General features: G+C 40.5%; 1 protein-coding gene across 1 annotated transcript in view; it reads left to right on the top strand.

Moving 5' to 3' along the window:
* The window catches only part of IDUA (alpha-L-iduronidase), a 700,883-nt gene that overhangs the window by 85,054 nt on the left and 598,441 nt on the right, over nt 1–17,388 (top strand). The window contains exon 3 of the mRNA XM_044061120.1: nt 11,687–11,769. Coding sequence (XP_043917055.1) covers nt 11,687–11,769 — 83 coding nt within the window. The remainder of the gene's footprint in view (nt 1–11,686; nt 11,770–17,388) is intronic.

Here is a 17,388-nt window from a genome sequence, read left to right as displayed (position 1 = left end):
TGCGGTAATTAGGTTGAGGTCTCAGGGGCATGTGCCCCAGAGGGATTGGGATTTCTTTAGATGTAGCATTTCTAACAGAGCTGGGTCAAACATGGCTTTGTAAGTCAGGCAGAGATCGCCTCTAAGTAGGTGATATGATACAGAGAATAGGTGAAGTTTTTTGAGTCTGTCCATATAGGACAAGTGTTTAAGGCCTAGGATCCTCTTTGTGAGGTACTTTTTCGGCCTCTCCAGTTGTTGTAGGTGTCTAGTGAGGTACATGCCAAATGGGGCATTGTGCTCAATGATTGGCCTAATGAGGGAAGAGGAGAGGGAGACAGTGACCTCTTTCTTCCTGGATTCAAAACCCTTAGCAATGAGATGTGCTACATAGAAGGACTTTCTGACCATAGTGGCAATGTGGTGATCAGAAGAGAGGTTACTATCAACCGGGTTTTTCCCAAAGGGGATGACGACACATTTTTGGCATTGAGCTTAAGGTGATGGTTCTGACACCAGTCGTTGGTCTCAGTGAGGCCATTCTGTAGGATGTCAACATCACCTGGGAAGCTGATAATAGCTTCCAACTTGCAATTGTCTGTGAACTTTGTCAGCCAGAGTCCCTTCGTGTTGGTCTATACTTCAGAGAAGTAGATACCAAACAGGAGAGGACCCAGGACCGAACCCTGCGGGACTCCACTTGTGACTAGTCGGCAGTCTGACTTGGAGTCAGCTACTTTTACACTGCGGGTTCTATCTGTGAGCCAGTTTGCAACCCACCTAGTGATATACGGGTTGATGCCAAGCTTAGTAAGTTTTTCTATAATTCCTGAGTGAGGAATGATATCAAAAGTCTTGGCCAGATCAAGGTAGGCTGTATGAACCACCTTGCCTTCATCCACAGCTCTGGTGACTGACTCCAAGAAGTTGACCAAATTGAGCAGGCATGATCTACCCTTCACAAAACCAAACTGTGTGGGATCCAGAGTTTGGAGATTTCCTATATCTTTGTTTATTAGGTCCATAATGATGCTTTCCATAGCTTTGCATATCAGACTTGTCAGGCTAATGGGGAGATAGTTCCCAGGGTCTGTAGTCCTCCTTTGTGGAGAGGGATGACTGTAGCAGTGTGCCATTTGGTAGGGACAAAGCCTGAGGTGAGGCTGTGATTGAACAGGACACACAGGTGAGGTGCCAGTACACTCTGTAGTTCATGTAGAGTACAACCAGATATATTGTCAGGTCCCATAGAAGCTGTACTCTTGACCCTGGACAGTGATGTTTTAACCTGTGCAGCAGTAATACTGGGTGCCTGGCAATCTGTTGGTATTGTGATTGGTCCTTTGGGGGGGAGGGGTAAAGTTGGCACTGAATCTGTCGGCCAGTATACTGGCAATATCTTTTGGCTCGGTATAGGAGGTACCATTGTACAGTAGCTCAGAGCAAATCTGGGTATTGCCATGGAGATTCTTTACATAATTGTAAAAGGCCTTGTGGTTGTCTTTACTATCTGCTGCAATTCTGTTTTCATAGCTCGCTTTAGAGGATTTGATGAGGGATCTCAACTGTTTGTTGAGGCTGATAAGGGAGTTTTTCCAGTCTTGGGACTTCACCTTATTCTACATCAGTTTCCTCCTTCTGTTTTAGAGTTTGTTTATGGCAGGGGACCACCAGATTAGCTTCCTTTTTTTTGGAGGAGAGCATCTTGGTTCTATTGGGTATGGCGAGATCCATGCATTTGTGTACGTGTTCGCACAGTGCATTGGTGATTCAGGTTACTCCTTCAGAGCTTTTGGATCAAAACATGGAAGTGAGGTTAGGAATGATGACACTGCTGAACTTTCATAAGTTTTTAGTATTGTTGTTCATAAAACAGGGAAAGGGTACCTTTGCTGGGAGAAGAAGACTGAGGAAAGAGAAACCTCAAGACATAAGACATGCAACACATAGTTCTCAAAGTCAGTGTGCTAAACAGTCACAGCCCTTAAGGCCAAACACAATGCCAGACACACTTGTTATAGGTGACTCCATAGTCAGACACACTGACGTCCCACTCACCAGACTGAACAAGGAAAAGATCACAGTTGGCTGCCTGTCAGGTGCTAGAATCTGCCACATAACACAAGCACTCAGGTCACACCACAGCAAGTACAAGTATGACTCAGTCATTGTCCATGCCGGTGTGAACGACCTGAGACGTACCTCCCTGGACTACATGAAAAGAGACATAGAGGAGCTCTCAGATTATGTAGCCCAGGCCGGTATGACCCTGACCCTGAGCAGTATCATACCCTCACCAAGAATGATGCCACAATACAGAGACAAAATGATCAGCTTTAATAATTGGCTTAATGACTGGTGTCATTCTAAGGGGATCCAATGTCTGTCTGCCTGGGATGACATGCTTGACAAGCCATGCTGCTTCGCAAGGGACGGCTTGCACCTGTCACCCTTGGGCTTCGGATATTGGCAAAGGCTCTTGCCACCCCATAGTGCCTTTTATAGGCAAGGCTCAAATGATAAACCTACCGCCCTAGAAAACAAAAATGGAGAAAAACTAAGGGTAATACTGCTCAATGCCAGAAGTCTAAACCTCAAGATGCACGCCCTCGAAGCCCTCCTCAGTATGGAGAACATCGATGTTTGTGCTGTGACTGAAACCTGGTTCAAGGCTCCTGAGAGCACCCCAGCACTATCAGGTTATACCTCATATCATGCGTTCCGCCCCAAAATCCGGACCGAACTACAAAAGGAGGGGAGTATCCATATTCATAAAGGATACCCACACCTCCAGGTTAGTGGCAACGCACGAAGCATCGGAGACCATCCAGGTGCAATTAACCATAGGTAAAACTGCCCTACAGTTTGTAACATGCTACAGACCACCTTCTCAAACTCAGGAAACCCACACAGCCTTCCTGAAGACACTGGAGAGTATAAATGTCTCTCCAAACACCATCATATTGGGTGACTTCAACTACCCAAACATAGACTGGGAACATTACTCAAGCCCCAACACCCTAGCCCAAAGGTTCCTTGAGTTCATAAACTCAAATGCTATGGAACAACTAGTCACCATTCCCACAAGAGGAGAAAATATACTAGACCTGATCATCACAAACATGGGGACAAAACACCGGAAGTATATCCCTCATTGGTGAGATCAGACCATAAATTAATCTCACTGGAGATCCACATCCCCCCCCACCCCCAGCAAAAAAGACCACAGTGAAGAACTTCTCAAAAGCAAACTTCACACTTCTTAAGACTGGAGTGGTATCCTTCAAGGCCCCCGAGCCAGTGGAAACCACAACCCACGCTGCTGAAACCCTTACAAATGCTTTCTACGAGCACCTCCAGGAATGTATGGATCAAGCAATCCCTAATAAAATCAAGACCTTTTCCACCAAAGGCAGGCGCCCGGTCTGGTGGACTCCAGCCATAAACAAACTCTACAACAAGAGGAGAAAGCTACTACATGACAGAGCAAAATCCCTAAATGGGAAGGCATCTCTGATCAATACTAGCAAAAAACTACGATCACTCATAAAATCATCCAAGGCCAACTTTGAGAGAAAAATCACTAATGACACAAAAGACAATCATAAAGCCTTCTTTAGCTATGTTAGAAACCTGGGTGGAAACTCCCAGATATGCTCAGAATTAGTCCAAAATGATAAAAATCACTGAACCCACAGACATTGCCAACATACTGGCAGACAGGTTCAGTGCAAATTTCTCCCCTCCCCCCCCCAAAAGGAGAAATATCTATCCCACCAGAGTCTAGCCTCCCAAACATCTCAGATGCCCAGGTGAGAGCTGCTCTCTCTAAAGCAAAAAACACAGCATCAATGGGACCGGACGGTGTCCCCGGCTGTGTGCTACACAAACTCAATGAGGAACTAAACCCACACATAAGGCTGCTGTTTAATCTTAGCCTTACTACAGGATACGTACCCAAAGAATGGCGTACGGCAACTGTGGTCCCACTCCACAAAGGCGGTGCTTCTACGGACCCTGGAAATTACCACCCCATAAGCTTGACGAGCCTTGTCTGCAAAGCTATGGAGAGGATCATAATGGAACTCATAAATAAAGACATTGGGGACCTACAGACACTGGATCCTACCCAATTTGGCTTTGTCAAGGGCAGATCCTGCCTCTTGAACTTGGTCGACTTTTTCGAAACAGTCACTAAGGCCATTGATGAGGGTAAGGCAGTTCACACAGCCTACCTTGACCTAGCAAAAGCATTCGACACAATACCCCACTCGGGCATCATAGAAAAGCTCATCAGCTTAGATGTAAACCCATATGTCACAAGATGGGTTGCAAACTGGCTCAAGGACAGAACACACAGGGTTAGAGTTGCTGGTGCCATGTCAGACTCTAAGCCGGTCACGGCGGTGTCCCACAGGGCTCAGTCCTGGGCCCCTCTTGTTCGGCATTTATTTTTCTGAAGTGCAGGCAAACATAGGGGATTGTGGCTGACAAAATTTGCAGATGACTGCAAACTGGGCACCATAATTGACACTCCATCAGACACAGACATCCTCCATAAAGGTCTCATAGAAATGGATAACTGGTGCCAGAGCCATGGCCTTAAGCTAAATGCCAAAAATGTATAGTCATACCCTTTGGGAAAAACAAGGTAACCCCTAATTACCACATAGGTGGTAATCCATTAAACACGGAAGAAGTTATCAGGGACCTGGGGACCCAAGTTGACAGTAACCTCTCTTTTGACACTCACATTGCCAAAGTGGTTAGGAAGACCTTCTACATTGCCCACCTGATCATGAAGGGATTCACATCCAGATCAGGAGAGGTCATTGTACCCCTGTACTCTTCACTTATCAGACCAATGATTGAGTACAACGCCCCATTCGAATGTACCTTACCCGACACCTGCAGCAGTTGGAAAGACCCCAAAAGTTCCTCACCAAAAGGATAAAGGGGCTCAAACATATGTCATACGATGCCTGACTGAAGAAACTCCAGCTCTATTCAGTCGCATACCGTCTGCTCAGAGGTGATCTGTGCCTGACATACAAGGCCATGTCCAACCCGGAATTAATGGACATGCTCCACCTCAAAAAATCCAAATCCACCAGAGCCACGAGAGCAAGAGACTTAAACCTCAACACGGATATAAATAGGACATGCTGGAGGGACAGATTCATCACCCAGAGACTCCCTACACTATGGAACAGAATCCCAGTCCATGTGAGGCAGAGCCCCTCACTGACTCTGTTCAAGAGAAATCTTGACGAGTGGATGGGAGATCGTAGGTTTACCCCGGGAATCATCTCTGTATCACTGCTGGACAGAGGCACAGCAAACTAATGGGTATAGTATTCTCATCCTAAGGGGTGGTGAAAGCCACACACACTCTGGCTAGGCTTATAAATGCCCTAGGGCAGATTGCCTAGTATGAACCTATGAACCTATGACAGGATGGCCCTTAAAGGAGGTGAAAGAAAATCTAACAGGACAACATGGAATGAACTAATAAAATACTAGACAAAGGAATCAGACTTAGAAAGCACCCTGTTAGAATCACTCACAAACAAAGCAATTCTCTAGCCAGCAGCAGAGTTAGCAGGTAACTGACAATTGAGTTTAGCTGCCTCTTATGTAGGGGAGGTAAGGGTAACACTGCAAGCAACAGTAGCCTGACACTGCTGAAGGGGAAGCTAATGAGAGCATCTTTCACCCTTTCTTAAGGACAGCCTGCTTCAGGACCCAAACTAGCATGTTTTCCTACAAGAGCTGACAGTCAATGCCCAGGTGTATGACTTGTTATCTGTTTTGTTGGAACAGGGACTGCCAGTAGATATAGTTTATAAGGATTACAGTAGGCATATTACTGCATCAAAGCCCGCTTAGTAAGTTGAAAAGCCTCGGGGTAGGGATTTGGGAGGTGATTTTGTGAAAATATGCACAAGGTAATGGTTAATGGGAGGTCCCTAAGGGATGAGGGGATTAGTGGACTGCCTTAAGGGTCAGTACTGGGTGCTTCACTGTTGAGCATGTTTTTCATCTCTGAAGGGATGATCCAATAGCCTAAAACTGTATGCAGATAAGATATGAAGTCCTGGATGGAGATGGAAGCCTAAAAAGGAGCAAGGAAATCTCTGCAAGAGGGGGTTGGGAGAGTGGCCTAATGGTTAAGGTGTTTGCCTTACAAACACAAGATGAAGGGTTTGAATCTCACAAGGCTAGGCTTAAAATGGCTCGCAAGGGCAGTTAGCCCTAAGAGGGCATAAAGACACCACCTGATACTTTAAAGATCTCTTTGGATGCAGCTGTTAGAAGGCCCCACAAGCTGGATACTGTGAATGAATAAGGACTGATTAGCTGCATCAGCTCTGGACTACTAGGCACAATTAAGGAGCAGCAGGAACAGCCAAAGTATTGGGCTATTTTGGAAGGAAAGGCTTTTGGAGAAGGAAAGTTATATTTCAACTCTAACATCCAAGTTTACATTTGGAATACTTTGTGTGCTCTCTAGCTTCTACAGTAAAGGGTACAAAATGGAGCAACTTACCCGAGGAAAGACACAAGTGTTATTTTGGTGGGGGGAAACACAGGCAAAGGAAAAAGAAAAGATTATTTAGGAACTGAATGTGGTATGTCTTAGATTCTAGGAAACAGAGTATAATAATGTTGTACAAGAAACATGTTAGAAGTGTGGAGGGATAGAACTAAAGCACAATAATGGAGGATGGAGAATAAGTCATTGGATATATGTGACTTTCGTGCACAGGCCTAGCAATCAAGGAGCCTCAATCTTCACCACTAACACCAGTAAGGGATGTCCACATAGGGGAGGATAACAAATGCATGCACAGTAAAGTACAGTTTACCTTAAGAGCACACAGAGATCAGTCAGTCTGGGGCTGGTTTCTCCCTTTCTCTCCAGATCCCCAATATGACTCCCTACTGGCACAGCTGTAGGGTGTAGATCTCAGCCTAGTAGTCAAGCTAAAACCTGCAGCACCCACTCTGTCCAACCAGTGCTTCGTGTCCCCTGCCCAAGTAGCTGACACACACACACACTTTGAGATATGAGTTATATACAAACACACAGACACTCCTGGGGAAGGCTGGCACAGGTTCTCCGACTATGCCCCCTTCTCTGCCAGGCTATACGGTAGTACCACTTGCCACCAACCACTAATATCAGCTACTAATAAGGCCCTTATCAAAGCTTGCCCAATTATTACTGTGTAGTATTATCCAAATGGTAAGTGTGACTGAACAGCAAGGCTTATTTGGGGTGGCTTGGACAATATCACTTCTACACAAAACAGCCACAGTTGAATGGTTTAAAAATATTTAATAATAAATAATAAAAACACAAGACAATACTTCTTACTACACAGTGCTAGTCAAGAGTTCAGAGATCACAGGAAAATGCTTAAAATAATACAGTAGACTAGATCTGACATCAATACAGAAATAACAAGTAGTCTAATCTTCCTATTTCCTAGCTATATCTAAAAGCAAACACAGTTCTAAAATAAACTTGCATATAAAGCACAGGCAGGGTGCTGGTGAGGTGGATGTTCTCAAAACAAATACAAAAATGCTCTGAGTCTCTCTGTCCTTAAATTGATAACACAGTAATACTGACTTATTTCAGAGTACATCATTTCTCTGTGGTTCCCAGGCTAACAGAAACTCAGAGTGTAACAGCCCTTTTGATCTTCCACCTGGTCAGGAAGCTACAGAAATAAAAGACATTATACATGCAAATGCTAGCAATTAACTCTGGCCTTAAAACAATAGCAAGACTTCCTTCATCCAGACATCTCTGCTCCTTGTTTGAGATCAAAGAATTATACAGTGCTTGACTTATCAACTTTCCTTGAGCAGAGTGCAATGTGGTTACATTTTTGAAGTTCAACTTTTAACAAAGAGAACGAGCGTGTGGCTTACATTAATATTTACAAATGGCAGAATTATCTACAAAATCCTATCTAGCTAGGCTGACAGCCTTCACATATCTTCACAGATGTAGAAAGGGTGTGTAAGTTAACTGCACCCAATATTCTTTGACTTGTAGACCATTGGAACAGACTGAACAGGTCACTGGTTGTGAATCAGAGAAAGCTTTCAAGCTTTGGGGTAGCTTGAAAAGTATGTGGAGCCAAAAAGGTAAAAAGGGCAGCATTTAAATATCACGTACACCCACTGACACAGTTTTGGCATTTTTTCATCTTCACTTTATTTAAGGTAATTTAAAATTGTTACTTGACTTTGTATAGAATATTGTCTGTAATGCTCATTTCTGAATTAGCTAAATTTTACTAGTTTTGTGTTGCTCTACTATTTCAGTCATAGCTGTAGCTTGTTACTTGGACAGGGTGGCATATTAAGGCACTGCATTGAACTAAGGACCGTGTATCCTCCATAATGCTTGCCTAACATAATAAATTAAAGCATTACCACATTGCAGTTAAAATGCTGGTATAAATGCATTTAGAGCATGTAGGAAGACAGACAAGTGATCATAAATGGCTTTAAAATTTAACTAGTATTACTTTTTAAAACTTGAGAAATCCTTGCAGCATTTATTGTTGCATGCAGTCTCACCTTTAGCATTTAATTCCTCGTTAATCTGTTTTTATAGGTTCATATGTAAATACTGTGTTAGCTGCCCTTGTGAGCCATTTTAAGCTTAGTCAGTTCCCTTTTTTGTGCTTGAAATAACCTGTCTATTTGGTTATTGATTGGCCTTACCCATCCCACGGTTGATAATTATATGTTATCCCTAATGAGAATCATTGGGATCATACTATAGATAATAGGAAGGGACTCATGCATGGGATAAAGGATTTAGGAGCTGCATCTGTCCATTAGTAAACCAGGGAGCAGTTCTGGGGTAAATTTTCAGTTTCCCATTCATAGATCTAAGCTGTGCTTAAATATGGACGGGGATGAACTTTGTTTCATGTGGATGAGAAGTCTGTTCCAAAGCAGTTGTATTTTCTGCGAGATGTACCTGTCTCTCCCAACCATTCTGTGGATATTGCAGCAGAGGTTTATATTCCTAGACCAAGTATTTTTTATGCCATTTGACATGCTGATGTGTGGTAAATCCATCAGTAATAGGTCAGAGGATGCCTTATATGCCAGACACGGGTTACCTCTTAGAAATCTGTAGGATACTGAGTATAGAGATAGGGCTTTGAGTCAGTCCATGTGGGACATGTTGTCTAGGCCTTGTATCCTTTTAGTTTGGTATCTGTATAGGGCATTTCAGTTGTTGCATGTGTCTGGCCAGATGTAAGTTAAAGGGAGGAATATATTAAAGGATAGTCCTAATAAGGGCTGAGTGAAGGGGGACAATGACATCGCTAGATCTAGTCACAATCTTTTTTTTTTTTTTTCCTTATTAGCTGTGCAATATAGAAGGATTTTTGTACAACAATTGACACTTGTTGGTCAAAAGTTAGGTCACTGTCCACTTAATTTCCCAAATCTCCAGCAAGTGAGTCAACTCTTAGGGGAGTATTATTAATTTGGTAAGTCCCTGGGGTGGATGACTTCCGAAAGAATACAGTAAAGCATTTTTTTGGCATTTAGTTTCAGACCATGATTTTGATGCCAGTTATTTATTTTTTATTTATTTATTTATTTATTTATTTTTATTTATTTATTTAACATTTGTTGACCGGGAATGTCCGACTAGGTTCCACAGAGCCTGTTTTCAGTGGAGGCCCGGGGAGAAATGCTCCAGATGCATGTCTTTGGAATTTATTTCAAACAAACCTTCCTGCAGGATATCAAAATAATTTGTAGATTCATTGAACGCACCTGGCTTGCAGTCATATGCAAACTTAGTCAGAACCCTTTGGTATTGGCTTTTCCTTCAGAAAAGTAAATGCCAAACAGAAGAGTTCCCAGCACAGAACCCTGGGAGACTCCACTGGTGACTGGTCTCTTTGTGGAGGTAACTTCTCCTATTTTGATTATTTGCATCCTGTCTGTGAGCCACTTGGCAATCCAGTGGGTGACGTGGAGTTTTATTCTCAGTTTACTTAGCTTTTACTATGATTGAGTAGGGAATTTTGTCAAAAGCTTTGGCCAGGTTGAGGTATACAGAGTATATCGTTTTGCATTCATCCATTGCTTCGGCGACCTTTTCAAAAAAAAATCCACCAGGTTGAGTAAGCATGACCTGCCCTTGACAAATCCAAACTGAGACAGGTTTAGTGTTTGGAGTCTTATTATTCCCATATTGATTAATTCCATGATAAGTCTTTCCATGGCATTGCATATGAGGCTGGTCAGACTTATGAGCCTGCAATTGCCTGGGTCTGTGAATGGTCCTGTCTTATGCAGGGGAGTGACTGTAGCTGCTCTCCATCCTCTTGATAGAAAACCTGTATGTAGGCTGTTCTTAGGGGCATGACTAAATCATACTTTGCGCTATTTAAGATGCATCCAGGGATACTGCCAGGACCTATTGATACAGTACTTATAGAACTTTTAGGACTTGGTTTTGTGTGATAGCTGGCGGTGAGCCAGTTTCAGGTATATCTTGAGGGGCAGACGAAGGGGAGAGATGGGTAACTTTAGAGCTAAATTTATCGGCCAGATGGTTAGGTATATCTTCAGCCTCAGTGTAGGTAACATCATTTGCAATCAGCTCAAAAAAGTGCTGTGTTGTGCTTTTGTGATTAAGAGCATAACTAAAAAATTGCCTTGCAATTGACCTTGGCTTGGGTAGCTGTTTTAGCCTCAGACTTGGTTTTGTTGGATTTTATTAAGCACTTGAGTTACTTATTTCAGTTTAAAGGTCTCTAGCATTCTGGGAATTACTCTTACTTTTGGTCAAACTTCTTTTCCTTTTATTATAAAACTTGTTGACATCATTGTTCCATCGTGTGGGTTTGTTTTTGAGGTTCGCTCTGCAGTTGTTCTCGTGATGTAACCTGCATCTATGCAGCTGTGTACATGCTGGTAGAGTACTATTTTTATTATGGGACCTCACAAAGGCTTCCTGACACACCAACTTCAGATGCAGGCAGTCTTCACAGGAGCTGCAGCAGGATTCCTTTTGCTTTGAAGGAGTAGTATCTTATTGGCAACTCTGATTGATTTATTACTTTCTGACTGTGTGGTTTAAACCTCAGCTTGCAAGCCTTTTAAAATAATTCTGCTCTGCTAGTTGTCATGCAATTCCTGGTAATGTTTAAGGTGTTGCATATGACAGCCTGACTCATACAATGCAGTCTTGTCTTGGAGCCCATGAGTCATTAGCATCCATATAGTGCACTGCAACAAGGCCAGCAGTATTGGGCATGTACAGTAGTAGCAGGTATGGTGTGTACAGCAGTACATCTTCAGATGGAAAGGACACTGATGTGGCAGCTGTTCCAGTACTCTAGAGATCACATGCTAATCAATAGACAGCCTTTAGTATGCAGTTCCTTTCTGACAATTTGTGTATTTCATAAAAATAGTATCATATTCCCTTAACTCTCTGAGGAGAAAAAAATCATTTGTATACACTACATTGTACAGCAGTAGTAAACCATAGGAAACAGTTAATTTTTTTTGCATTATTTTTTCATAGTTTTAAGACGATAAGTAGAAAGTATTACAAAGTAAGAGTTATCCGTCTTGATCTAATTCTTAGTTATGACTAAATTTTTATTTTTTTATGTTTTATTCTCTCCTTCATTCTGTCAAGTTTCTTCAGTGGAACTCTGCAGTACAATTTTACCAACTTGGATGCATTCATAGACCTGCTGCTGAAAAATGAGCTCCAACCAGGTAAGTGTTACCAATAATTAGCTTGTATCAACCCTGATCTAGTCTGCTGCTTTCATGGCGGGTTTCAACTCAGTGCGTGTCATACTTGGTAGATCCTTCATTGTTTTTTGCAGTATTCCATAATTAAGAAGCAGCATTGTCTTACAGGTTTCCCCAAGACAGGTATGAAAACCGAGCATTAATGCAAACAGTGAGAACAACCGTTGTATGTTTCAGCTAAGAATTCTTTTTAAAGGTGTGCTTGGAAAGCCGTTTTGTTTTTCAGCAGGATGTTCAATGATTTTGCTAAAAGACAAGTTCATTTTCAGTAAATCTTGGGCTGGTTTTCATGTTAAGATTAGTATGTACATAGCACGTGTTGTCTACATGGTTCTTGGTTGTGATAAACTTGTGCAAATGTCTTGTATTATTTACCTGTCATCCTTTGGACTGTTAAATGTAGTGCTATCTATTCTCAGTAGATAACAATGAATTATTTTCATAACTACTGGTCAATCTTTTCCTTGTATTCTACTGTAAAGCAAATTGTTTTTGTCCTGCCCCCGAAATACTTACTCTTAAATGGATCCTAATGCATTTTAGCTGAAATGAACTTTGCTTCAGTAGTAAATATGTAATTGTTTTCATGAGACAGGTCAACAAAAAGAACTTACTGGGTTTACACTTCTTGTCATTTTGGATGACTGATGGGAATTGCTCTTGTACACTTCCATGACTTAATCGCTACAAAGTTTTTTAGAACTACAGGTATTTATTTATTTATTTTTTTTCAAAATATTTTATTAAGTTTTCCATGACCGGTATTTCTTTGTGTTAAGCAAGCAGAGCCTCCGCTACAGAAACTGAATTCCACTTAAATGTTTTCAAAAGCACTGACTTGGAGTTGGACTGTACAATAAACAGAGCTACAGTATTCTATTAGTAGCAGCTGTAAAAATATTTTAAATATGTAAGTTTACCACTTAAAATTAAGTGAAGCAATGTTCAACTTTTATGGTAAGTAGATGTGAGTGTAGACGAGAACAGATTATAGCTAGAATTTGGGGGATGGCAGATTTAAGCTAATAATCTTTCTCTGTAGCATGCACGGCTGTACTAGATCTAAGGCAGAGTTCTGCAAGCTGTGACTTGGAGCTGCTTGGAGGTCATTGACTGCTCCTTCATTATGTGACTCATTTTTAATTGGCAACATAAAATGCAGGTATCTTGATTCTTTTAACTTCTCAAAGGCAGTAGAAATTTGCTATTAAAGAATTAATTGAACTAATGATGAATTGTAATTTTCTTATGATAGCCGATCAGTTGAGGTATTAAATGATGCACTGTCTGACCCTATTTTATACAGCCTTAATTCATCTAACCTTGACATTTATAAACGTATTTCCAGTTTCCTGTTTTTGAAGAAGATTTTTTATAAAAGTTGTTGTCAGTATAAGTTGAGAATTATTTGGTTATATGGGGTTTCATACTTCCTTGTTTTTAGGAAGTGGCAAAGCACTGACTGATCTTGTCTGGGTCATAGATCTGTTCAGGTGGTAGGTAATTGATTTTCCCCCCTCATCTACAATCTTTTCTTCTGCATTTTGATTGTATATATCAAACTGCCAGTTGTTTATGGGTATGTTATGGACTAGATGAAAAGGTTCTGTCTTGGCTTTCCTCCTTTCTTGAGGACATAGCCGGCCTTAGGAATAGGCCAACTAGGCGGCCGCCTAGGGCGCCACTGTTGCAGGGGCACTTTTCTAGCATTTATTTGGTGTAGGTAGACCAGGATGGGGGCACCTGGGTGGTGTGGGGGGGTGCCGTGGAGCCCTTTTGCCTAGGGCACCAGCTGACCTAAGGCTGCTGCTGCTTGAGGTCAGATATAAAAGTATTATTTTTAGATGTAATTCTTGAAAATCATCTCTGCTTTGTGCAGTTACCCAAGGGATCTTTTACTGGGGTCTGTAGTTTGTGTACATGTTCTTTGGGGGTCTATATCACTTAATCGAATATTTATTGTATCGAATACCTAATGATCGAACCTGAATTGTCGAAACCACTATTAATCGAAGCACCTAAACATAGAAGTTAATGGTGTCAGAATGTTTTAGTTAGTCATCCTAGAATGCTAGGTACGTATCTGTATTTACATAGTAAGATTCATTGTAGAAGCTCCACTTAAACCCGCCCACCATCCAACAATTGGATAAAATAGTAATATTCATACCGATGACAACATGAATATTCATTGTGTGTTCTTTTACTCTTTTCCTTAATGTAGTGCGATCTCAGAATTAGTATATTTAATGTGTGGGTGTGGGGGGTGCAGGGGGACTTGCCCCCCTGCAAAAATGAAGAAAAAATACCCTGTGCATGTTTTAAAAGTCAGATAATGCTCGTTTAACTTCGCTGAAGTGGGCATACCCTAACAAACAAAGGAGATTGGATTGGTAGGTTATTTAGTTATAGAAAGTGGGTTTTTTTTTGTATTGTATGTTTATTTATATAGTCTAGTTTGTATATTAAACTTGTAAATTCTTTTGTAATATTACTGCTTAGAAAAGTTTTGTACAGTGTTCTGGATGTTTGTAGTTTAAAGTTTATTTGTTTACCATGTTGTAATGTATGGTGCTGGCCAACAAAAATATTTCGGTAACTTTATATTCTATGTTTAGGTACTTCAGTGAATAGTGATTTTGACAATTGAGGTTCGATTATTACGTATTCCATGTAATAAATATTCGATTAAGTGATATAGACCCGTTCTTTAGTGGTAGTTTACATTGTATCATTTAAGCTGATGCTTCTTTTGGTTCTGCTATTAACATATGAATTGGGGGTTGGAGGTTGACATAATGGTGTAGGTATGCAGCACACAGACACAAAGTACAGGGTTTTATTCTCACCTTTAAAGAGATATTGGCTTAGCTTAAAATAACCTGCAAGGGGAGCTAGTCTAGTACGTAATTCTTATTTATTTCGTTTGTTTACCAGGGAGGGTAGTAGTACACTGATCACAACAGAACATTTGCAGGCACAGCCTGGGTTCTTACCTATGATACTGTGGATGTCTGCCTATCTGATATCTTAAAATAGACTGCAGAAATGTCGATGAATTTAAATCAACCAAAGGCTGAGACTTTAACTGTTCAGTTTTCATGCCAGTTTAGTATATTAATGCTTTGAGCCAACAAGTCTACCTTTGAAGCGATATTTTGTCTTGTGTGAATTAATTGTACAACCTCAGGGTGGAGGAAGGAACTCTTTTCCATGCCAAGTGTCAGATGTGATCAAATGCACATTTCTATTTTAAGAAGCATCTCAAGGATTAAAACCTACATCCTGAAAAAGTCCTTTCTACTGTTCACTCCCTTGTTTCATCACAAGCTGATTTCTGTAATTTCTAACTTTTGGGTCTTCATCCTGGGGAGGAACTAAGCCTGCTTTGACTGGTGCAGAATTATGTTTTCACTTTAATTAGAATTCAAAGTTCATCTCATTTTACCTGTTATTTGGTCGCTATCTTCTTCTTCTTTCGGCTTTTTCCCGGTTAGGGGTCGCCACAGTGGATCATCTGTCTGCTCGTGATTGGCAGTGGAGTTTTACAGTGTCAAGTTGCCAGCCCGGCACCCAACCTTCCACAGAAGGCACACACACACACACTCACACCTAGGGCCAATTTAGAGTGTCCAATCCACCTACTGCATGTCTTTGGGATGTGGGAGGAAACCGGAGCACCTGGAGGAAACCCACGCAACCACAGGGAGGACATGCAGACTCCACACAGAAGGCACCCCAGCTGAGAATTGAACCGGAGAACCTCTTGCTGTGAGGCGGCAATGCTAACCGCTGCACCATTAGCTGTAAATTAAGTTAGAATCCAAACTTCTAAAGTGCAAACTATGAGGCATTATATATCCAAACTCCTGCTTTTAAAAACAGTTAAACTGTGGATTGGTTGATGTCACAGGGGTATGACTGAATTCAGAGGAACTTGTTGCCTATTTAGTGGAGGTCCCCCTACTCCAGAACCATGTGTCCAAGTAGACTAGAGACTTGCAAATTGAGTCAGACTTTGCTATCAAATGACACTTCAATTAGAAGAATTGACAGTATGGCTGTGTAGTTTCTGAAAAACAATATTTCATATTGTGAGTAAGTGGTTCTTTGGGCTTTATGTGCTTTACTAGAAGTATTTTGTGATTCACTTATTCTGCATTTTGACTTGATAGAAGATGTAGTTATGAGTCACCGTGGAGAGTATAGGGTTGTGGAAGAATATTAAGTGCTAGAGTTTGAAACATGGGGAAGAATGGTATGCAGGGAAGCAGTCATTCAAAAAAGATAAAATAACTCAACTTGTTTCTTCTCCTGTTTTACTAATAATTTTAATGTGAAAATATAAATAAAATAAAATATGTTAAAAATGATAAAATATTGGTAGAACTGTGGAATGAATTCTTGTGAAAATCAATTTCAGATTGAATACACTCACATAGTCTGAAAGAATTCAGTGAGAACTGGCAGCTTCAGTGACTCAAATGTTGGAGGAAGGAAAAAGCACCTGAAAGAGTTGAAATAAATGAGAGATAACTTTATAAAAAAATTTTTGTAACTTTTGAAGACCTGTATAAACACTTATCTGTTATCTAGTACAGACTTTTGGAGAAAACAGCCTTTGTTCACCTTTTTCCTCAGGAGAAGAGGATTCACTTCAAAGGAGTAACTAAGGTTCGTTGAATTCAGCTAAAAGTATCAAGCTATTCATTTGTGACATTCTCAGTTAATCCTAAATCATCACTCGTCTGTCTGCTCGAATCTCTGGGTAAGACAGACATTCGAGCAGGTAAACTAGTGGGTTCTTCAAAACTGTTAGAAAATGTATACAGAAAATTAATTTCACAGCTTCTGTAAACTGCTAGGTTGAATTATCACTACCGGATTTTACCTGGGGAAACTGAGTGTTAATGAGCCTTTTGCATTAAGAGATTATCACTTCAGGCAAGGTTAGTTGAATTATTTTTCTATGAAAGTCAGAATATGTCGCTAGGAGAAACTGGGTGGATGTGTGTGGATTTGATAATAGTTTGTGTTATTCTTTAGGCATAAGAAACACTGATATATTATAGGTACGACTGGTTAAAAAGTGAAGTCATATTTTTCACTTTTTAAAAATGTAATTAGACTGTATGAAATAGAATGATGCAGGAAATAGAGTGGGCTTGGTGGTTGTTATGGGTATTTCAAACAGATAATGGACAAAATGTATTTGCAAATGCAAGTAAGCTATGTGAATGAGGAAATGTGGAAGTCCAAAAGAACCATAAAAATTAGCACAATGAAACTGAATACTATGCAGTCTGAAAGTTCAGATGTAAAAAAAAAAAAAAAATAGTGCATATAATGTATTTTTTGTAACAACAAAAAAAAAATAAACTGACCTGCATACTAGCAGAAGGAAGCTATATCTAGCTCTCTCTCTCTCTCTCTCTATATATATATATATATATATATATATATATTTATATTTATATATATATATATATATATATCTTTATCAATATATATATCTAATCTATATATATATATATATATATTTATATATATATATATATATATATATATATATATATATAT

Source organism: Protopterus annectens, chromosome 2.part0 (assembly GCF_019279795.1).
Source record: "Protopterus annectens isolate FY-2018-M chromosome 2.part0, PAN1.0, whole genome shotgun sequence".
Classification (NCBI taxonomy): domain Eukaryota; kingdom Metazoa; phylum Chordata; order Ceratodontiformes; family Protopteridae; genus Protopterus; species Protopterus annectens.
This window is presented reverse-complemented; position numbering and strand designations above follow the sequence as displayed.